The sequence below is a fragment of the Vespula vulgaris genome, chromosome 6 (assembly GCF_905475345.1).
Source record: "Vespula vulgaris chromosome 6, iyVesVulg1.1, whole genome shotgun sequence".
Taxonomy (NCBI): Eukaryota; Metazoa; Arthropoda; class Insecta; order Hymenoptera; family Vespidae; genus Vespula; species Vespula vulgaris.
The window spans coordinates 1,306,461-1,332,116 of NC_066591.1; the positions used below are offsets into that span (position 1 = coordinate 1,306,461).

A 25,656-nucleotide genomic window follows, 5' to 3' on the forward strand; every position below is an offset into this window, starting at 1 on the left:
TCTGTGCACGCCTTCCCTGGAATGTTTCTCCTGGGCCTTTATCCGAGCGATCTCCTTAATTAGAATTCCGTTGGAAAGGTGAAACAATGGGAGGGTGCTTAGACGCTTCAAGGTAAAGAAATGCGAGAATTCCAACCTATGACCTTCGTACGTACAAAGTGACAATTTGTTCACGTTTAACAGAGATTTCCTAAGATGTTATATTATTCTAAAGGAAAGGAATAGTAACGGGTTGTAGGGAGTGTGAAGAAGGTTAATATTCAAAGTAAAAAACAAAAAAAAAAGGGAAAGAATAAACGAAAGATCTATTTATATATTATATATACATGTGTATAAATATAGTATATAAATACTAAGTATATAGTATACGTCTAATACTTAGATGCAAAGCGGATACGATTAATGTCGCTCAGAAAATCTTTAGAGTGCATTGAACGAGTAAACTGGACAATTCGTTTGAGTCCAAGATCTACTTCAAGATATATATATATAAAAAAAAAAGAAAAAAAAAAGAAGTATACGACCATTGTGTATACGTTTATAAAAATAAAAAATGAAAAATTAATGTCACCCTTCGAACGCAAACGAATATCGAAAGTGAACAATTCGTTCGAGTTAACAAGATATCTAAAATATTTAATAGAGAAGAAAATGAAAAGAATCGAAAGAAGAGAGAAAAAGAAATTGACGGGTGATGATAGAAATAATAATTACTTAAAAAAAAGAAAGAGAGAAAAAAGGAAAGGTACAGAAAGAAAGAGAGAGAGGGAGATAGAGATAGAGAGAGAGATTTAGATACAAAAGTGAATTCAATAATATCAGAAAACCGGTAGAAACAAAACGACCTAACTTTCTTCTCGATATCTCTCGATCGAGTTTCTCTAAAGCGCGATAGCGCGTAACACGAAGGCGTTTCGTATCTAAGATGTTATTTTCTCGATCGTCGATTCCTGTCTTTTCTTAGTGAGTCTCTCTTATTCAAAGTCTCTTATTAAGGACACGCGCTTAATAAACGATTTGAGAGAGAAAGAGAGAGTGAGATATATATATATATATATATAGATATATAGATAGAAAGATAAAGATAAAGATAAAGAGTTCGTGACTTCCTAGAAACTCGTGCTTTTCTATTCTTTTGCAAATTCATGGTTTTTCTTAAGAAACAAGTTTTTTTTTTCTTTTCTTGTTCTTCGAGGATCGAGAGAGAGGGGATCGTTCGATAAATATAGTTGCAACGAATAAATCATGTATTCGTGATTATTTTTCTTTTTTTTTCTTTTTCTTTTTGTTCTTCATTGAATCGTGTCAACACGGATGTATCATTGTATTCATGTAGGATACTTTGTTAATATTTAGATATATGTATAGTGTGTATCTGTTTAATTATATATCGGGTAAGGAAAAACAGAGAACAAATAAAGAGAGAGAGAGAGAGAGAGCAGAGAGGGAAATATATATATATATATAAGAGAAAAAAAAAATTCACTTTGCGTAATAAACTGGATCGAAAGTCTCTAAGATCGGGTCCCAAGTGTATCGTAGAACTATGAGAGAACTCGTTATGCGCATAGCGATTTATGGGCGCTGTTAATTAATTGTACATCGATGTATATGAAGGCGACTGTGATCTTTCGTCCGAAGTAATTAAGAGGTCGCATGTGTATATATATATATATATATATATATATATATATATATATATATATCTGGTTGGTTAAAGATCGATCTAAAGAATGATCTACGTGTTCGTCGCGAATATGCGTCATCTTGTGATAAATATCATCTCGATATGATATTTTTATTCGTTCGACTCATCGATTCGGAGAGAAATTAAGTATAAAAGCGAGAGAGAGAGAGAGAGAGAGAGATTATGTTTCATTAAAATAAATGAGCTAATTAAAAAGAAAAGTTATAACTATAAAAGTATTTTTTAAATACAATCGATCATTCGATCGATATTGCAAAAAGAAACAAATACAAGGATAATAATAATAATAATAATGATCTTGAATGATCTCGAGGGACGTACCCAATGACATTTGCGAGTTCAACGATCGATTAATTTATTTAATCGTGGTTGAACCCGATCGTTAGATTATCTTAAACGGTCCTCGTAAGTCTTGTCGATCGATCGACCGTGTGTATGTGATTAGAAGGGAGAAATAAAAGTTTATTAACGTACACACACATATGTACTTATCTATCTATTACACGAATGCATACGTAGTAGATAGGTAGGTAGATAGGTAGGTATGTAGATATAGCTTGATTAACCGGAGGGTGTATCAATGAATACTTAATTAAAACCGTAAAATCAATACGGTACAATCAATTCGTTTGAATTTCGAAATACGTTCGAAAATTATCATTCGTAATCGGATCATACTAATGAAATCTCTCTCTTTCTTTTTAATTCATTTTCTACATATTTATAAAAACGTAGATACCGTATTGACCCTTAGAAAAAAAAAAGAAAAAAGAAAAGAAGGGATATCCGAATTAATGGCCGAAAATCAGGGCGTTTATAGAAAGAGATAAAGAATATGAGTCGAGATCATTGGCGGCATCATGGAAGGTTAAAATTTTGGGAGTTGCTTCGTCTGGCTTCTACAACCGAAAAAAAAGAAAAAAAAGAGAGAGAAAGAGAGAGAAAAGGAAGAGAAGACTGGCTCATTTCTTGATTACACCGGTCGGTATATACGGTGTAATCAATTTCGACAATTATGCAAAACAGCGATCGCCTTTTTCGCGCCCTTCAAAGTGCATCCTGTATCGCCCAGGACCTTGTTATTAGTCTCCTTCGCGAAAGAGACGAAAAACGCGAAGGCCGTGCAATGCACTTCCGTCGTTCGATCAAAAAAATCCGTTTGGAAAGAATCTGCCGATATGTCTGCGTATTACGTTTAACGTAGTATAATACTTACGTTTGTGGGTCTGCGTGTCTGTAAGTTTCTTATGAGAAAAAAACAGAGAGAGAGAGAGAGAGAGAGAGAAAAGGAATACGAGCACACGCTAATGCCGGCTATAAACAAAATTGTTGCAGACCTTTTGCCATAATCGATCGCTCTTTAAGAATTATTAACTTCGAGATCGAAATAATACGTTTAAGAATACGTTTTAAATATCGTACTGGTTCTGAAATACTCTCGTTAAAGAAATTATCCTCCTCGAGGAATGGAGAAAAATTCGAGGAAATGAATTTTTATGAAAACGGAATATACATACATATGTGTGTGTATATATAGATAGATAAATATATAAATGCTACTCTAATAACTACGCGTCATTAGTAATTACACGGAGTCGTTGAATAATTCATTAAATATTAAGTTACCTTAGTATTGTACCCGATGAGTCATCAAACCAATGATAAGCAAGAACCTTTACGGAAAAAGTAACTCGTTTTGTTTCTCGGAAATGTTCATTCGAGCAAATCGAGAACGATGAAACTTAGTTAAAAATAATTAATAATCGTGAAACTAGTGACGATGAAAATTACGAACGTTCGTTGGGCGCGTATATAAAAGTATGTTGCACGATATCGATGTCGATATCGATATAAAATCGAAAGAATAAAAAAAGTAGCAAAAAAGACAAAAGAAAGGAAAAAGAATAAAGTAAAAAGGAATAAATTATTTTCAATGGACAATGATACTTACTTGAGTATGAAATATTTGATATGATATATTTATCATTTTTTAGAAATCAAAATTTGTTAATTTTAACGATGGTTATGAAGTAACGAAAACTCATTACGATAAGTAATAATTTTTTTCGATCAACGTCGATGATCTGTTTTTTTTTTTTATTTCCTTTTTTCTTTTCTTTTTCTTCTCATACGCATAGAAAAAAATCTGATGATGAGTGTGGATAATCGACGGACATATTTGTTAAGAAGAAACAAAAAAAAGAAAAAAGAAAAAGAAAAGGAAAAAGAAAAAGAGAAAAAAAAGAGCAGTGCAGATTACTTACGTAAAACTCTAATCGAATATCAGAAATACCGAGCTAGCTACTTTGTATGGTTTATCATTCGTTAATATGGCTCATTAATAATATCGGAGAATATTATAAATTCAAATGGTTCTGCTGTCTCTTAAAGCGATTAGCAGTTTGACTTGTTATCATATTTTCACTACTTTTATCTTATTCATTCTAAATATCGCCTTATTCTTCTTATTGCATTAACTCGTACGAGCAGTAACTACTGTCAACTTTCATCTTTAATTATTAACTATCGAGACACTCGGTGATGTTTCAACGTTTATTCGATGAGATTAATCGTCTGCGCGAATATACGAGTCAATCAATTCTTTTCTGTAAAAGGAAAAGAAAATAAAAAAGATAGAAAGAAAGAAAAAATTTAAACCTGTATAATGTCATGTAACTTTAAAGTTACATACTTAAATACACTTATCTATAATAATTATTACTTCATAAAACTCTCTCTCTCTCTCTCTCTCTCTCTATATATATATATATATATATATATATATATATATATATATATATATATGAAGTTTTTAATATCTAAAAAATATTATTTATACTCTGAGTATATTATAATTAAATAAATATGAATATAAATTTATATATATATACACATATACATATTAAATTATTATACTAGTGTAATTACACTGTATAAAATACTAAAATAATTATTATACTAACAGTATCATATTACTTGTAAATAATATTATATCTTTCACATTATATAAATTATTTAATGACCGTGCAAAAAAGTTGAATTGCAGATGCTTATAAAAAAAAAATACACAGAGATTACGAATGAATCAACGAACGAACGTAGATATAAATTAATAATAATAATAATAATAATAATAATAATAATAATAATAATAATAATAATAATAATAACAATATTATTATTATTATTATTATTATCGTGATACAATTTAGGCTGACGTCACGTCATCTTTCCCACTTTCATTAAATCTCGAACATCGAAAAAGTAGATAGCCATGACGAACTTCCGGAGCAAACAATACGGCATATCTTTATCTCTGTCTTTCTTTATTCTTCATCATCTTCGTCGTCGTCGTCGTCGTCGTCGTCGTCGTCGTCGTTGTAGTCGTCGTAGTCGTCGTCGTTGTCGTCGTCGTCGTCGAGGAGCGAGGACGTTCCGCAATTTTTTCCGTTGCGCAACGCAGCGCCCCAACTAATGCGATTAAAAAGGCATAACGATTACGTTCAATTATTAACAATTACAAGGACGGCAAAAAACGTAATTACCCGGCCATTAATCAAGTAGCCGGTGCTCGGTTCCTCAGCAGCTACATCCACCATCGCCACTACCATTAACGAAGAATATACGTACCTCAACCATTCTTGTTGAAGTATTACGCATAGTGCATTCATATATAACCATCTATATATGTATGTACCCATATATATATATATATATATGTATGTATATAGGCATACATATATATGTATCTATGTATCTATCTATGTATGATGTACGTATGCATATATATCATTGTATGTATGAATATATGTATGTATAAATGTATGTATGTGCATGTATGTGTATAGATTATATGTTTGTATGTATCATATACATTATATGTTCGTACGTATGTATATGCATATATGTATATACATTCGTCTTCTCTTTTTCTCTCTCTTTTTTCCTCCCTCTACCTCTCTCTTTTTCTTTCTTTCCGCGAATCGCGAAACAAATTTATGATCGTTCCAACGAAGAAGAAAAAGTTGCGTTCGCGTTGCTACACGTTGGAATCCATGAAAAAATCAGAGACGGCGACTGTGCCGTGTATATAAAATATCTTTTTCATTATTTCTTCTTTTTCCTTTTTCTTTTTTCTTGTTTTTTTTTTATTTCTTTTTTTTACGTTCCAGGATATTAAAATGCGATTAATAAACATACATAAACATATATCGCATCTTATTTTTATGCATATAAGGTATTGGTGGATATATGTGTGTGTGTGTGTATCGCATTAATGCGTGTTAGTCAGACAACGATATTAATGATACGTGATCATTAGTATAATATCTATGATATTTTATAATATATTATACTTAACACAGATTATTAGCATTCTTAAGAGAAGTATCTTAATCGTGTATTAGCTCGATAACGATAATCAATCTAAGATAGTTGTTTTAAAATCATTTCGCAATCGCTTGTTTTGCGTAATAAAATAATTTAATTGGAAACTTTATATGTTATTATGAATCTTGGGACGAACAATCGTTGAGCGTGAAATTTACCGAGATATATATACATACATACACACATACATACATACATACATACATACATACATACATACATACATACATACATACATACATACATACATACATACATACATACATACATACATACATACATACATACATACATACATACATACATACATACATACATACATACATACATACATACATACATATATATATATATATATATTTCACGCCTCGAGTCACACGAATCGAGTTATCTTTATGAGCTTTCTCTCGTCGGAGTTATCGAAAAAGAGTTTGTAACAATCATTTTTTCTTTTTTCTTCTTTTCTTTTCTTTATTTTTTTTTCTTCTTTCTTTTTTTATCAGCTCTCGATCTTCTTTCATTATCAGTACGTAAAAGGGGCGATACAGTGCTCACGCGATACTCTTATACGTATATTATTTCTCTCTCTCTCTCTCTCTCTTTCTCTATCACCATCTCTATCTCTATCTCTCTCTATCTCTCTCTTTCTTTTTCTTTCTCCCTCTCTCTCTCTCTCTCTCTCTCTCTCTCTCTCTCTCTCTCTCTGTCTGTCTTTTTCTCTCTGATAATATAGAATGGCTCGCGCGAAGCACGACGTAATTTTGTAATTAATAGTGACATTACCGGTAATTAACTGCCGTAGATAATTGCGACTATAGTTAAGGACTCTTGCGGTGCGACCATACGATCGACATGACGTTAAAAAGAAAAAAAAAATGCATAAGTTCATTGCCGTTTCTTATGCTACCACGTATGTATATATATATACACATTTTTCACATATGCCGTTGATTAGTGTAATAATATGTTGTATCGAGTTGTTCGTCGTATAAACATTTTCTTTTTTCTTTTCTATCTCTTTTTTCTCTTTTTTTTTTTTTTTTTTTTTTTTTTTTTTTTTTTTTTTTTGTAAAAGAAAACATAAAAACGAAATATCACGTGCTTCTCGGGAAAGGATTAATTGATTTGATCTTTTTTTTCTTCTTTCTTTGTTTTTTTGTATTGCGAGATAAAAATAATGAAAATCGATTGGATATTTAAATCAATGGAAATTTATATGAACTGTGTTGTATAATAACGATGATAATTATGATATACGATATATGTAAATACATAAAGCAATATAATATTCAATCATAAAAATATAAAAATGGTGCACGTATATCATTCTGCTTAGAAAATATTATGTGATTTGATTTCTTTTTTTTTTCTTTTTTTTTACGTAACAATCCGAACGGGAAAATGTATTATAAAAAAATTATAATAGTAACAACATTTGATATAGTCTCTCTCTCTCTCTCTCTCTCTATATATATATATATATATATATATATATATATATATATCGAATTATATAAGATTTATAATTAAAACGAATACTTTGTCGATAATTTAAAATCTTTAAAAAAAAAAAATATGTTAACAATCGTAAAATAATAATGATCGATCGAAAGAGAATATTAGAGCATTAGAGATCGTTATTTTATGAAAGAAGAGAAAAAAGAAAGTGTATCGTAAATCGTTGCGTTTAGATGTAGATTAGGAGGCACGCAATTACGGTTGAAGGAGCGCTAAAACCGCAGAATCGTTGTCCGCCACCGCGAGAAGTTAAAGAACGTGATTTATCGTGTTCACCACGCGTACCTTTACAGGATCTGTTTAATGATCGTTTGCAGATCGCTATCGTGGATCGACAGCTTGTTCATAACATCTGCCGTTCAACATACTCTATGAACAAGTATCGATATTACCTAATTATTATTATCATCGGAGTATAATCGATATTTTATAAGATTTTACACGGTTATCAATGTCGAATGTGAATAAAAAAAAAAAAAATGAAAAAAAGAAAATAATTACACATACAAATTACATTGTTCCGTACGAACAATAATTCGATTTCATCTTTTTTTTTTTTTCTTCCTTTTACGTAACGAATTTTAATTAATCGATCGATCGATGACTTCTTTCCTGAAGGAAAAAAAAAAGATAAGTAGACAAGAAAAAAAAAAAGAAAAGAAATTAACCGCGTGACGAATTATTTTCATTCGACACCAAAATATATTATTAAACGCGGATTGCAAGATTATCGAGGTATGAATGATGATGATGTTTTCAGTCAATAATAACACGCGTAAGCGTGTTTATTATCGAAGATCGATGAAAGCAACGTAAAGGTGATCCTAAGAGATCATTGATAATAATCTTTATTAAAGCTATCACAAACGAATAATATCCACTTATATACATACATATGTATGTAGATACGATCGAAGTAGTTGTAGAAAAAGAGAGAAAGAAAGAAAGAAAGAGAGAGAGAGAGAGAGAGAGAGAGAGAGAGAGAGAAGTTAGGCGAGGTATCACGATCGAAAAGGCTAATTAACATTACCTAACTATGATATAGTCCGTAGAAATCATTAACGATTTCTTTATCGTGGTCAGCTCGTAACGCAACTTAACGTAACGACTTTTGCACTCCGTGACTGTGATTGAATGAACGGTTGCTACAGGCTAAATTACGGAATCGAGTCTCTATCGTTTATTTTTCTATATCGATAATAATAAGCGACAAAAAGAAAAAAACGAACGAACGAACGGACGAACGAACGAACGAACGAACGAACGAACGATCGATGGATAATATTCTTTTTACATAACCAACACTTTTATCCTCTTCTTTAATCGATTTTTATTAATCGCATTTTTATTAATCACAAAGTAAACACGTTGTTGCAAAATTCAACGGCGACCTTTTTTTCCTTTCTTTTTTTTTCTTTTTTTTTCTTTCCTCCCTCCCTTATTAGTCATTCACTTACGACAATCTCGTCTAACGACTTTTGATTTAGATTAGAATAAAAATTTCATCAAACCTCTTACATTATCCGTCATTCAGGTAGAAAAGATTGACAAGGACAAGACTAACGAGATAAGAATTTTCTTTGAACACTCGCTTTCAATTAAGTACCACGATCCCTCGATGAAGAAAAATCATCTCTCTCTCTCTCTCTCTCTCTCTCTCGCTTTCTCTCAGTCTTCGTCTATCTCTGTCCGTCTCTCAGTTACTAATGTTCCTTCGACGACGATCGAGAGTCCCCGCCTTCGACGTAAAGCGTAATACCCACATACTTACGCTTGGTGTCTCTTTGCGAATGATCGATGATGAGGCAAAAGTCGTGACACCGTACAAATTACGCCGGCACTTATCTCCCGATCGTTAATTAGTTTCAAGTAAGTATTATACTATACTTTATACGTACCGTACATACATACATATATACATACATACGTTCGGCTGCAACGTTTGTAAGCTGGCACGACTCTCCGGCACTTTCTCCGGTTCATAATGGACCAATTAGCAGGTCGTAAAACGCGTATCCAGACACTGTTAAATATAAAAGGTACCCTCGCGCGCGCTTCCCCTTACCTCGCTTTACCTCGCAAATATCCATTAATTCAAAAAAAAAAAAAATAATAAATAAATAAGTAACTTAACTATAAAAAAAAAAAACGAGAAAGAGAAACAAGGAGTAACTCGTTTGTTTGTTACGTTATTAAACGAATAGATTTGATTTTCAATCGTATCGTTCTATCGATGTTTCTTTCATCTTCTTCCTGTTTTCTTTCTTTCTTTCATGGCGTACGAAAATCTCGTTCAAGAGGACGAAGAATTGAAAGAGATTATTTAAGCACTTTTTAAGATTCGAGAAAGAAAGAAATAGAAAACAAAGTTGCAAAGCGATCAGAAATGAATTACTATAATGTGGATATTCGACGTCGATGGAGTAAGAGAGAAAGAGACGGAAAAAAACGATCATCTTAACAACGTAGTAGATTAAAATCTTGAGATTAGAAAAAAAAGAAAAAATGTTGCATAAGTCCCCTGCCGATGGACGCCAATGGCTAGTATATAAGTTTATCGGCTAGATCGTGAATCGTTCGGGTTGTAAGGCCCTTAGGTAGATCGTGTCTCCTTATGGATCCCTTTATCGATGATCGTAAAGAAAATTCCAATCAGGCTTTCCGAAGCTCGAACTCTCATCGTTCGATCGATCGATCGATCGATCGTTATGATTTTTCATTGGCCATCGAAATGTACTGAACGAGTTCATTGCAACTCTCTCTCTCTCTCTCTCTCTCTCTCTCTCTCTCTCTCTCTCTCTCTTCCTCTTTCATCGATTTAGATTAAATTTAAAACGTCGTGGAAATGCACGTAATGGAGAAACAACTAGTACAAAATAAATGTATAAAAAATAATATGTCAATGTGCGCGTAAATGCGTATATACTCGTTCATAAAATTACTATATGAATTTACTATATTGTTATTTAGAAAAATGTTGCAATAAGTATAGTAAAAATGAAATTTCTAAAAAAAAAAAAAAAAATAGGAAATATGTCGTAGCGTTCATTCGATGAAAACGTGATCGATGTGAGGAACGTCGTTAAAATAAAAAAAAAAGGGAAAAAGAAAATTGCGATAGCAATAGAAATAAAACAGGAGGATAATCACGTTAATAATCATTGCGTTTTCGTGCTACGAAAATTGTTCCGATCGAAATAAAAGATGCGATTAATAAAAGTTAATAGAAATGAAATTTTAACAAGAGTGATATGTTAATGCACCCTCGTGAACCTACTATTTTACTATATTACTATTTAGGGAATGCGATAGTAGAAGCAATAAAAGTAAAATAAAATTAAAAAAATAATAATACGTCGACAATGGTACGTTCTTTCGATGAAACGTATTGCGATCGGAGTAAGAAGTGTCGACGTCGTTTAAAAAAAAAAAACAACAACAAAAAAAAAATTGCGATAGTAAAAGCAAGAAAAATAAAATAAAAAGATAATTACGTTAATAACCAATGTGGGTTCTCTCGTGGATAACTATTTCGATCGGAATAAACAATGCTAGTAGAAGTAATAAAAATGAAATTAAAAAAAAAAAAAAAAAAGAGAGAAGAGAAGAAATTTGCCAATGCGCGCGCCCACTTTTATGCTCGTTCATGAAACAATATTATCTCACTACGTTACTATTTATAAAATTCAATGGTAGAAGTAATAAAAATAATAGAAGAAAGAAAAGAAAAAATAATCGCATTAACAATCATCGCATCTTCTTTTCTCGCGTTTTGAAAATTATTTCGATGGGTATAAAAAATGCGCGAACTAGTGTATAAGCGATTAAAAAAGAGAAAAAAAAAGAACGAAAAGAGAAAAAAAAAAAAAGAAATAATATGTTAATGCGAGTGCGCGCGGGCAGTCTCGTTGTGTACGTTCTTCGTGAAACTATTTCGATCGAAATAAAGTGCGTCGTTATTAGGGTGACTTCGACTATTACGATATTAACGAGAAAATCGTTTTACAACGATCAAACTTCGGACACGATCGATATATACCTACCTACCTACCTACTCTTCGTTCACGAATTAATTATACCTCCATTACGTAATTGGATTTATCGTCTCTTCGTGATCAAGCACGAGAAAGAGAAAGAGAGAGAAAGAGAGAGAGAGATCGTTCCTTCGACCACGAAGAAATCCATTCGATCCATTAGCTCGCTAATTGAACGTTGCCGCGCGTTGACAGTGGGATTGTAATTAAGGAATGCCGATCGAACGCCGCAGCCGTTCGAATTCGAAGGCGTCGATTTACACGAACGATCACCGATCATATTCGGTGAAAGCATTATACTTTGTACCGATCGTAAAAAGTTCGATCGTTTATCTCATAAACCTTATCGAGATAATCAATTTAATTCGAACAAAACCCTATATATTCCAGCATGTTTCAACGGAAAATTAGTTTCACGCGGTGTTACGTGGTGTTAAGAAAATTTATCGCGATGTAATATGAATTGAAAAAAGAAATCCCGATTTTAACAGGTAATCGTTTTTGCGAAGAGAAAGCTAGATTATTTTTTGTTTCTTTTTTTTTATAATTAATTAATCAATTAATTAATTAAAAAAGAAGGGAGATCGACAAAGGACAGGTACGAAGTTGAGAATGTTTAACGCGACAATTGGATAATTTTCTCGGTTTAGCTATAATATAAAAATATAAAAAGTAAATAATAAAAAATATATGATATAAAAATATAAAAATGTTTCGATGTTGCGTCTTTTCTCTTTTTTCTTCGAATTGAAAAAGAAATAAAAAATGAAAAGGATGAAAAGGATAACGTAGATACTCTCGTATATAAATGTTCTCCCACGAACAAATGTCGATATACGTGTTATATCGAAGTATCCTATCGAAAACGGCTAAATAGGAAGAAGTCGCGTATCGAATGGAATATCTTGCCGATAATTCGTAATAGCCGGGTATTATCGTGCTCGTGAGATCGAACACGACCGGCCGTCCCTGGTTCTTGTCACAGGATGCATTGATGCGTCTATTAGCGCGAATTTGCAAGTATGATTCGACGTAAAAACACCTCCCCGCGGCACGTTCATCTCCTTGGGAGCACGTTCACGGAGTAGAACGCGCGTGAAACGAGCGATCCCAGTGATGCGAAGCGTGTGCTTCAACGATGATCACGTCGGGAGCATTTTTCATTTGGCCACTGCCCCTTCGTTGTTTCGTTTCTATACGGTGAAAGAGAAAAAGAGTTAAATACGAACGGGAGATATAATTTTTTTTTTTTCAATTCATTAGATCCATTATATGATATTACGACTCTGTATCTATTTTTATTTCCCTTTCTTTATAGATTTTTTTTTTTTTCGTTTTTCTTCTTTTTCAATTTTTTTTTTTTTTTTATCACGTTTTATAGCACGTATCGCATATACAAGCAATATAATTTGATTAATATAGTTGATCTCGTATTTTATAATATTTGTTTCTTTCTTTTTATTCTGTCTTTTCCTTTTTTCCTTTTCTTCTCTTTTTCGTCCTGTTTTGTACGAGCGAATGAAATAAAAAGTGTGATTCGAACAGTAATACTTATGTATGTATATATATATATATATATATATATATATATATATATATATATAAATATATAATAACGAATAAAGATAATTACAACGTCAATAAATATTTAATTAACGATTGTATCCTCTCCATTAATATTAATAACTTTTTTCAATCTCAAAAAGGGAAGCTTTTAAAAATTCCTCGTCCTTGAAAGCTACAAATTCATTCGGTAGATAAGTATCTACGGATAGCAATTCTTGATAAGGCTTAATAAATCATGTTTCTCTTATTCATTCGATATCTATGTTAATTCCGTAATAATACTTTTGCTTATTTCACAAACATAATATATTAATATATATATATATATATATATATACACACATATATATATATACACCTATACATTTATATATACACAATTCCAATTTATAAATAACATATGTAATTCCATTTGGTGCTTAATTCGAAGTATACAAAAAAAATCTTTCTCTCTCTTTTTCTCTTTCTCTTTCTATCTTAAAAAAAAAAGAAAAAGAAAAAGAAAAAGAAAAAGAAAAAGAAGAAGAAGAAGTCGATTTATCAGCGTCGCTGTCGCGTGCTGCTGTTGCCACAGAACCTACCAGCTCGTGAGAAGTATAAGCGGCCGCAATGAGTCGGCTAATTAGTTTATTACGCCGTGCTGATTTGTACGCTCGTAAATCGCCGGATTACGTGTATGTGTATTACACACACATATACATACATATATACATAGATAGATTATATGTATCTTTGTGTAAACTCACACCATTAAATTATAAATCTTTCTAAAGAAACATAATGCCGTTCGAGGGACGCAGAAAATCATTCGTTTTACGTGATTCTTTCTTTCCTTCATTCTCTTTATCTCTCTCTTTCTCTTTTATTCTTTCTTTCTTTCTTTCTTTCTTTCTTTTCATACAGATTCAAGATATAGGTATACAATTTCCAAGGTGTAATTATCTCATTGCAAAAGATGGTCAGTGTATATCTAAGAAATATCAGCGTTATATTATTACACATTCAGGTATAAATGTACCCATTATGATAAAGTCCATGATAATAATAATAATAATAATAATAATAATAATAATAATAATAATAATAATAATAATAATAAATTCATGTCTCATTGAAGAAAGTTTGTCAGTTTAATTGGCCTAGCCCGAAAGAAATTATATGGCTTCTTGAACACAATAAAAAGGAAGACAATATAAATATAAAAGTTAGATATTAATTATATAAACAACAATGACAATAATTACCACCCACGATATATATATATATATATATATATATATATATATATAATCGTATGAATACTTAACAAATACAACCCCTTAAGGTTTGATCCTATACCATGAAAATTTCTATTGTCTAAGAGATGTTAGATGGGACAACGTGAGTAAAAGTACAGGGCACTCGAGTGTGCCAAGCCCGCGCCTGGGCCCACGGAACTTGCTCCTTTCCGCCGTTAAATTATAGTGTTTACGCGAATTAGATTTCGGTTTCGGTAATTTTCAGTTAATAACGAAACGAACTGGGCAACGAACAAACGTTAAGTGCGGCTTCGGGCCCATTAATGCCATTATAATCTAAAGGGCTACCTATACGTTCAACTCTCTCTCTCTCTCTCTCTCTCTCTCTCTCTCTCTCTCTCTCTCTCTCTCTCTCTCTCTCTCTCTATTCGCTTTTCTCATTCTTGTTGCATACGCAGCAAGTGCATCGCTCCTTTACGTGCTTATACGCGAATAATAAACGCGCGATGGGTGTGCGCAAAAGGCAACTCTGTGAGTCTGTATAAAAGAGAGAGAGACAGACAGACAGACTGACAGACAGAGAGAGAGAGAGAGAGAGAGAGGAAAAGTGGGGTTTAGATCTCTTATACATTATCGTCCGCATTACGTCGGGGGCTACTACCTGGATTATAAGCTCATTTCCGATAAATCGACTCGATTAAAAAGTGCCTCTTAAGAGCGCGTAAACCACTTTGCTTCGACCCTTCCCCCAAGGTCCCCCTCTCCAACCCCCTCCGATCCCGCCTTCCGTACCTACGAGCTTCGATATCGCGAAAGCAACGTGGGTAGGTAGGTAGGTAAGGTAGGTTGGTAGATAGGTTGGTAGGTAGGTTGGTAGGTACCTACTCGTTTTTAGAAATTCGTTTCAACGAGCGCCATTTTCCTTAAAGACTGGTACCGCTTCGAGCTCCGCGTCGCTGTTTATATCACGCCGTTTTAGAAGAGGAAGAAGAAGGAGCCTAACAGACTCGCTATTCGCCTCGAGTTGCTAGACGATCGGTGTCGGCAAACGATACTTTCAATTAAGATTTTTTTTTCCCTCTTTGCAATTCTCTTTTTCCTTTCTTCTCTCTTTTCTCTTTGTTTTGTTTTTTGCTTTTCGCTTTTTCTTTCGTTTTGTTTATTTTTTTCTTTTGCTTACCCTCTTCTTCCTCTTCTTCTCTGACGGTTTTTTTATTCTTTTCTTTTTTTTTATTTCTTTTTCTTCTTCCCTTTTTTCCTTCTTTTTTCTTTTCTCTTCGCAACAGGGAGATATAATAGTACGCGATGATCGTGAGTGGTGTCATAATCGCGAATGGAATGCGAGTGGTAACAACTTGGCATTTCTTAACCGGGCGCCATCATTGTAAATTGGCGCCGGAGTTGGTTACTCGGCATGTAGATCGATAAATAGCTAGCGTTTAAAATATTTCCGATAATATTCGATGATTTTATCTGAGGGAGGAGAAATCGATTTGATCATCGATTATACGATTAAAAATTGTTACTGTGAGTTTGCCACGGAAGAACCTCCTCTCTCTCTCTCCCTTTCTCTAAGCGCACGTTCGATTCGGTTGTATCAGTAAAAAAAAAAAAAAAAAAAGAAAAGAAAAGAAAAGAGAAAAAACAATGAATAAGAAATAACCATAGAGATTCTACGAACACGTATAACGCATACGTGTACGTATATCTGTGTGTACGTAACGCACCTATCCATCTATAACCCGCAAATATATCTTTATCGAGAAAATACCGAGTGAACGACGAATACAGCGTGAAAATGATTTCTATCGTTACCAAGAGAATCGTGCCGCGTTAGACCGTCGTTCCCGAGTAAACCGCATATTTGAGGTACGTAGGTACTTACACGCGAACTCTCGTAGGAATCATTAATGTTCTGCAAGGTCGGTGAAAGGAATGATACCTTTACCCTCACCTGGATGGATTAACGTATATCAGGATTTTAACATCCGCGAAATGGATAGTTCTCTTTTTGGTATTCTAATCACATGGATATATCGATCGCGATAACATATTTTTTACAGCGAATATCTGATTTGGATTTTTTTTAGAGATTTTTCTTTTTTCTTCCTTCTTTTTTTCTTTATATTATATATATATTTTTTATATTTTATATTTTCTTTTCTCTAAACAATATAAACCGAACAAGATGATGAAATAAAAGGAAAGGAAAACGAGACTTCGAATGTACGATAATTGTTGTATAATCAAAGTCGATGCGATTAAAAGGGACATTTGAAACTGGGAAATCCCAAATCTTAATACGTACGACGACTACATCATAAACTGGATTTTTTTTCTTTTTTTTTTTCGAAGACAGCCACAAAGCACGGAAACGAGACCGCAGTGACTTTTCCTGGCAAACTCCGATCTAGCGGTCGAGGATATCATAATAATTGGTGCCCGAGGAAATAACAGTATCAGTTCAAGTTTCGATCGCTGCTCGAAACTACGTTCCGTTGAATATATCCGAGATATATCCAAGATAAATTCAAAGTTCTATCGCGTTAACAATTTTGGATAATAATTATTTCGATATAAAAAAAGAAAGAGAGAGAGAGAGAGAGAGAGAGAGAGGAAAAAAGAGAAAAGAAGATACAGACCGCGTTATTAAATATTCATTCGATCGTTCATGTGCGAGATTAAAAAAAAAAAAAAAAAAAAGAAAAAAAAAGAGAGAGAAAGAAAAAAAAGGGGACAAAAAATAGCAAGCATAGAAATTTTTTTCGAGCAGTTAATTTTCACCTCGTAAAAGATATTCTTAAAGTAAGCAAAAAAAAAAGAAAAGAAAAAAAAGCACACGCACACAGGCGCATAAACACACACGGACGTTTGAGTTACGAAAGATAAGATTTCTATGTATTCCAGGTAATAAACACCCAGGTATTCCTCACGAGGGACTCGAGGAACTTGCCGGGTGTCCGGCAAAAATTACGAAAACCAACAAAATAATTTCTTCTTTTACAGATCAGTCGAGCGTACGAGGAGGAGGAGGAGGTGGCGGCGGCGGCAGCGGCGGCGGCGGAGGAGGAGGAGGAGGAGGAGGAGGAGGAGGGGGAGGAGGTGGAGGTGGAGGTAGCGAGCAGGCCGTCCCTCAGACGAGTCCTGCTAGCAGCACGAGTAGCTTGAGCCAGGTGAATCAGGTGAGCCAGCAGGTGAGCCAACAAACTCACCAGCAGTCTCGCCAACAACAACAACAACAACAACAACAACAACTGCAGCAGCAGCAGGCAACAACACCGACACCATCAATACCATTAAACACCGTATCGTCAGCCGCGTTACTGTTATTATCTACGAGAGGATCACCGGCATCGCCAATAGCGACGATAATAACAGCTACCACGACAACGACGACAACGACGACAACGACAACAACAGCAGCAGCGGCGGCAGCAGCAGCGGTAGCAGCAGCAGCAGCAGCGGCTGCGGCAGCGGCTGCGGCAGCAGCAGGAGCTACGACGACGACGACGACGACGACGACAACGACGACGACGACGACGCCTCAATCCGCACAGATGGGAATCTCAACGGAAGAGGTTAGGCCCGAGGAAGAGGGCAGCCACCCGAGGGCAGCTCCAACGAGCCCTGAAAGCGAGGCTGAGGTCGACGACTTTGCACCTAAGAGGAAGCAACGACGTTACAGGACGACCTTCACTAGCTTCCAGTTGGAAGAACTCGAGAAGGCATTCTCGAGGACTCATTATCCTGACGTTTTCACCAGGTAAGAAACTCTAATTACATACACACACGTGTATATGTATATATATATATATGTATAAAGTTAAAGCGATCATCGGTTTACGACGACGAATAATCAATCCCCGCCTCCCCTATTTTCTAGTTTTTAAAATCATTCCCATTAGAGTCCCACAGTCAGGTCTAAGAACTAAGATGACTCGTATCGACGTGTGACCTAGGTGTAAAGTAATCCTCGTTTCGGTTGATTATGGAGAAAATGGAGTGGGAGGTTAAGGGAAAGAGGCAAGCAAGGGGAAGGGATGGAAGGGAGGGTAGGAGGGACGAGGGGAAAGGTGTCTAGTCGAGTCCTAATCGAGTCTTCGTTTCTAACAGGCTTCCTGAATAACGGTATCGAGATATAGACGGGTAAACTGGCGCGTCGCAGAGTTACGGACCTCCTCGGGACCACCTATTAGCCTCGGTTGATCCGAAACGTTTTAGCGATAGGGGATGACTACCGTTCCCATCCTTTCATCCATTCTTTCATCCATCCTTCCATCTCGCATACTTTACCATAAAACGATATTTTAAAAGATGGTTTATCGTTAACCTCTTCTCAACTTGTCTTCCTGACACTTTCGTTACATTCCTACGTAAGTACGTGAAAAGGACTGACCAACCATACGTTGAATCGATTATCCTCGTCGCGAACGACTAATACCTAATAAACAGAAATTGGAAATTCAAGATACTTAAAAATCGAATCGGCAAATAAATTTCATCATCGATCGATCCTTCGATCTATCTTAAAGGTTACCTATTAACCGTGTCATTTCGTTTCATTTCATTTTATTTCATTTTATTTTATTTTATTTTATTTTATTTTATTTTATTTTCACTTTATTTCGTTTTATTTTACTTCATTTTATTTCGCTTCATTTCGTTTAATTTATTTTGCTTTTTTGATTTCTTTTTCTCTCTTTTTTTTTTTTACTCTTTCTTTTTTTTAAATATCTCTTCCTCTTTATCTTCTTTCTTTTTCTTCCGAGAGCCATCCTTTCGAACTCTCCAAGAGTATCTCGATTTTTGTTTTCTTAAACGATTCCGACAGGTGAGAATGTAAACGAAGAACGAAACCAAATTCTACGTACACGGACGTGTTAGCGAGCGCGCACGCATTCACGCACTCATTCACGCACGCACGCATATATAAACGCACAGCGATAAGCAGAATATTATCGATCGATGCCATTTTTACGATGAAGGCGTAGTCCTTGAACATGATCGTAAAACAGACTTGATTCCTTCATGATTATTCAAGCCTGGCTATAGTCGTTTATTCGCATTGCAAAAATAGCGATGATTTAATTGCGCGCGTTACCGTAATTATGAACATACCAATGCCTATCGTTCCGATAAAAGTTAATAACTTTATCAAGGATCGGATATACATACCTAGGTACATACATAAATACATAACATACCTATCTACCCTCATCTCTATTTACTTGCTACGTCAACGTCGAGAAAAAGCATAGGTGAGAAGATTGCGATTGACCACTTGTCATGTTCAACGCAAATAAATAATAGATTTAACGATTAAATAAATGTTTCTTTTTCTTTTTATTTTTTTCCCTCTCTCTCTCTCTCTCTTTTATTCTTTTTTCCTTTTTGCACTTTTTAAATTGGAAACAATGATACTACGTGTAAGCTTTTATCGGGCAATTATCGTATACGAAGAATTTTACAAACAAAATCGAGGAAAGAAAAATGACGAGGACGTTGATCGTTTCGAATATTTTTTTTTATTCTTTCTTTTTTACTTCGTCTACTTCGTCTTCTACTTCTCTCTCTCTCTCTTTCTTACGATTCTACCCATGCAAATTTCCTTCCGTGGCCACGGTCGATGGTTTTGCATTATTAAGTCTCCGAGGAAGAGACGGCCGGTTGTTAGACGTGTAGAGTAACGCGCCGAGAATGGGGTGTAGTGCAATCTATCTGGATGCTTTTCTCTCTCTCTCTCTCTCTCTCTCTCTCTCTCTCTCTTCTCTATCCTTCCTTCCTTCCTTCCTTGCTTCCTTCCTTCCTTCTTTCCTTCTCAAGTCGTTCTTTTTTTACACGTGGCTTCTTTCGTGCTATGGAACACCCGGTAGGTAACTAATAGCGGTGTAATCGCTCGTAATAGGTCCGGTCCTGCGGCCACGGTATGGGGTTCTCGTAATTAACGAAGGTGGAAGAGGTAGTGTATAGAAAGAGAAAGAGAGAGAAAGAGAGAGAGAGAGAGAGAGATAGAAAGAGAAAGAGAGAGAGAGAAAGAGTATGCAAGAGAGTTTGAAACAGGTAGTGACCATGGCGTACGCTCAGAGGATTCTCTGGGACACCATGGACCATCTTTTCTATCTACGAAACTTCGTTGCTTAGATCTCAGTACTATCTTCTCTTCTACGTCCCTCCCTAAGTACGACCCTATCTACCATAGTCCAATATGGTTGAATAAAAAATTTGTAAAATTCTCGTGACACCGTAGCAGACATCGTGATCTCTTACTCTTATTGGCTAATAAGTACGAGAAATAAACTATTGTAAGGTTCTTCTCGAAATGTTCTTTAATCGCTTTCAAGATCGTGACTGGATCGTTAAGTTTCTTTTAGAATTTGAACGTTTTATTTATTTAACTAGCGGATCGTGAGTGAAAGCGTAAACTCACGACGATCGACTTTCATATATATAATTATATATATTGTATAATGTATATTATAAATATGTTATTAATAATATTATATATATATATATATGTATGTATATAGATTATATATTTGTGTAATTTATAATGTTTATCAAATATTCTAAATTATTGAGATACTGTACAATATCTCGTTTTTATATTAATTTTTTTTACTGATTTTACGTTTGCTAAAATAATCGAGATGAGATTAATGAGAGTGAGAATGGAAAAGAAAAAGAAGAAAAAGTTAATTTCAAGGACGAAGAAATGTAATTCTTCAATCATACGAAATTCTTTTATTTATCGAATCGTTTGTTACTTTGGAAATCATTTTTATCGAATCGACGAATCAATCTTCTTCTTTTTTGGCCTTTCTTACAAATTCGATCACGAACGACACGTTTTTCTTGATTTGTTTCTTCTTTTCTTTCTTTCTTTCTTTCATTCTCCTCGCTCTTTTCTTTTTTATTCTATTACCTATCTTTTTTCAATTCCTTTTTTTTTCTTTTTTTTTATATCGAAAACTAAGGTTCAGTTTTCTCGCGGTTATTACAACTCGATCAATTTATCAATCTTGATGATATATAATTAGTTCGGACGAGATATAATGAACGATACTAGGTATTGGAATTCTCCGTATATCGTATAAAAATAAATCTCGCGATTGCGCGAGTGACGCAAGTCCCAACGAAGGTCGGATTAAAGCTGCTCCTGTGAAACAACGTTATAAATAACATTTTAATTACGTTCGCGTCTTAAAAAGTCGTAGAACCGTGTTGGACGTGGAGACACATTGGCGGACAGGCACATAGTTCGTAAGCGCCTAAGCCAGCCACCGTTTATATTTTATTCGACGATCCTCGTGAAGATATTATTTTATGGTTATATCGTTCGTAAACGAGTGTCCTATACGAGTTAACTTCTAAGACTTATCAAAAAATTTCTAATCGAATGACTCGCTGTTTTATTCGAAGAATAGAATTTAATGTACTTTCTCTCTTTCTCTCTCTCTCTCTCTATTTTCTATATTTCTCTCTTACTTGCTCTCTTTACTTTTTTTCCCATAAATATATATCGACAAAAAGGAATCTTGAAAATGTAATTACCGATCTATACACCTTTCCATCTATTTATCTATCTATCTATCTATCTATCGTTAATTATTATTCAATCCATCGTATCTAAAATTTTTCCACTTCTCGTACGAATCTTACTATTTTGTAGTAATAAATTGATTCGCTTTCCTTCGTTTCTCAGTGCCTTACGTTGGTATTAATTTCACACTAATTGGATTTTATGGTCGCTTAGGTTTATTGACCAGCGGTGAGAGACGAGGGAAGAAGAGACCAACCGCGAAAGAGTGAGAAAGACAGACAGAGTGAGAGAGAGAGAGAGAGAAAGAGACTCGTCGGAACACATTGCATATTCATTAGAAGCCTTTACCGAAGGGCACGCGCACGATTGGTTCTATCAAAATACATTTAATGGACAGACACCACCGGTACACACACACGATATTTTATAAGGAGTCATCCGATATACGCGAATAATACCCAGGACCCATTTGTTACGGGCGAATAATAAACGTTTTACAATCGTTAGGTACAAATTACTACGTGTCCGCTCATAAACGTCCTACGAACGATGATTTATTTCGATTTCCTCTCGATCAGCGTATTATCAAAACCACGGTTATAACATATACCAGTAAGTACCTCTTACTCGTAATATAATATATAATCGTAAATAGGTGGCCGGCCAGAGTCGTGACAAGAAATTAATATATATATATACATATGTATATGTATGTATACATATATATATATATATATATATATATATATATATATATAATCTTATAAGTGGTTATATGTCAAAAAAAAAAAAAAAGAATAAGAAAAGTCTCCTACAGGAAGTCATTGAGAAAGCGTAAGATACTTGCGCATTACTTATAAATAAAATTCTATTTTATTACAACAACTTCGAACATAACTCGAGTTCGATATTATACTATTGCTTTTTGATATTTTCTTCTTCTTTTCTTTTTTCTTTCCTTTTTCTCTCTTTCTCTTTCTTTCTTTCTTTCTTTCTTTCTTTCTTTTTTTTTTTTTTTAACACATCGCTAACCGATTGAGATATACGCAATTTACACCTATCTAACTATCTGTATAGTTACATACTTCTAAGATACTTACATACTTCTTAGATATCCACCTATCACGTGATATATCAATATTTATTATTATTATTATTATTATTATTATTATTTTAACTGTGTTGGACTGTGTAATAAGGTTGCCTGTACGTATATAATACGTTACATAAGTAGGTCAAATCCAATTTCTATTGGACGTATCTGGACGTTCGATCTCGAACTAATTTGCAAGTTTACGCTAAATATTAAAATGACTTACTATATTTGTCTATACGGCGTGTCTACGGGTTTTACATTGGTTTCAAATTCTCTCTCTCTCTCTCTCTCTCTCTCTCTCTCTCTCTCTTTCTCTCTATCTCTATCTTCTTTTTCTTTCCTTTTCTCTTTTTACCGTCGAAATAAGAAAACGATGACGGCGGGAAGAATCTTTTTTCTTTTTATTTCTTTTTTTATTTTTTTTTTTTCGAGTAGATATAACACTTATGAAGAGGTTCGAAACTTTTCAAACGAACGTGTAAAACAAGTTGAGGAGAAAAAGAGAGAGACGGATGAATGGACAAACAGACAGACAGAAAGAGAGAAGGAGAAACAGAGAGAGAGAAAGAAAAAGAGAGATTGAAAGAGAAAGAGAAAGAGAAAGAGAAAGAGAATATACGTATACGTTAAAGCCTTTTCGAACGTAGCCACTTACTTTTACGAGCTCTTAAGATCTAATTTAGATTAGAGTCGTGTGGCTCGAGCTACCGTGCCGACGCGTTCGATCGACCGTCGTCGACCGAATGAGACTCTCTCTTCTCGAAAGGACGACGTGACGAAGCCGTCGTAGTTGTGTGTTTGTTGGTTTTTCGAGCATTCTTATTTCCTTCCTTTCTCTTTCGTTTCGTTTCGTTTCGTATCGTTTCGTTTCGTTTCATTTCCTTTCGTTTCGCTTGTAAAACCGAAGAAGTTAGACACTCGAACGACTATCCATTACGGATCGTTCGTTTCCCAAGCTTTTATTTTTTATTTTTTATTTTTTTTTTTTATTTTTTTTTTTTTTAAGAGAATCGATGTTCCGACAAATTAAAGATCGACGATGCGTATGCGTGTGTAAGTGTATGTATATGTGTATGTGTATTTGTGCGTGTGTGTGTGGGTGAGAGAGAGAGAGAGAGAGAGAGAACGTGCGAAAACGTAATCTTGAATGAATCAATTTATAAAAAAGGCGGAAAGTTTTGAACTGATCGACGATGAGATTTTTTAACAATTTACATATATATATATATGTAATATATATAATATATGTATATATATGTACGTATGTATGTATATACATATATTTGTTTTTATTCCTATTGACACAGGAATCAATGTCCGTCTTTTATACATTAAATATGTATATATCCGTTCGTGCATATGCATGAACGTAACACGATTACGTTCCGATTTCTTTTTTTTTTCCTTTTCGTATTCAGATACGCGCAGATAATAATAGATCATGTTCCTTGAACGACCATACAAAGTATTAGCTAATTACATATTATTAATTGAAATGCCGTATTTGCTACGATTTCAAATCAAGATAAATGTTTTCTTTCTTCCTTTTTTTTTTTTTTTTTTTACATCAATGGCATATTCATGGAATCAATAGCCGTCTTTAAAAACAATATGTATATATGTAGATATGTGTATGTGCGTGTGTATATAAATGTAGTGACTTTGCAATCTATCAGATCCTTACAAAATGTTTTATTACAGACATTCGAGCTTAGCGATACTATTACGAACAAATCTTTTGATTGTCATACTACACCGAGAAAAACAAAATAACAGAGAAAAAAAGAAGGATTGGAATATATTGATTTATAGTAAATAGTCGATAATTATTACCTTGCGAAGCAACATCTCCTAACGAGAAAAAAAGTAATTAATATTTTTCATTCCTCTGTAAAACGATATTATTTATTTCTTAATTATCCCAGACAAAACATATATATAAATACTCGTTATATATTACATAAATATTATCTATTATATATATATTTATTATATATATATATAATTTATTATATATTATATTATAATTTGATTATACTATAATTAATATTATATTATATTAATTATATTATAATTATTATAATTAATTTATTACATAAATATTACTTATAAACAATCATTTATTATTATCATCATCATCATCATCATTATTATTTCTTATTAATCACTTATTATTCATTAATAATGAATACCAATGTTACAATAATTACAATTAAAGGGAAAAAAAAAGGAGAAAAAAAGAAAAATAGAATAAATTCGTCCGCTTCTTATACGAGATATTAGAAAGATATCAGAAAGATATCAGACAAAATCGACATACATCGTTTGACGAATCACAAAGCAGGAAACTTACTTTTCTTGAGGGAATGAGAAAATAGAGATTCAGACCGGAGGTGTTCCACCTGTTCAAAGGGCCGCAAAGCGCGTTTCTCGGTAAATCATTCCAAAGTATACCTCTATATCCGTGGGGTGGGTTGGTGGCGAGTTTAATAAGGATGATTGTTTCCAGTGATCCGTGGAACGAAACCAGTTCCACGAGACTCCTTCTTTCTCTCTCTCTCTCTCTC

The 25,656-nt window shown here is 33.9% G+C and overlaps 1 protein-coding gene across 2 annotated transcripts in view; it reads left to right on the forward strand.

The window, feature by feature from the left end:
* Positions 1–25,656, forward strand: part of LOC127064463 (homeobox protein aristaless-like) — a 137,567-nt gene that overhangs the window by 91,676 nt on the left and 20,235 nt on the right. For both annotated transcript variants that reach the window (XM_050995552.1, XM_050995553.1), the window contains one exon: positions 17,460–18,216. In XM_050995552.1, coding sequence (XP_050851509.1) covers positions 17,460–18,216 — 757 coding nt within the window. The remainder of the gene's footprint in view (positions 1–17,459; positions 18,217–25,656) is intronic.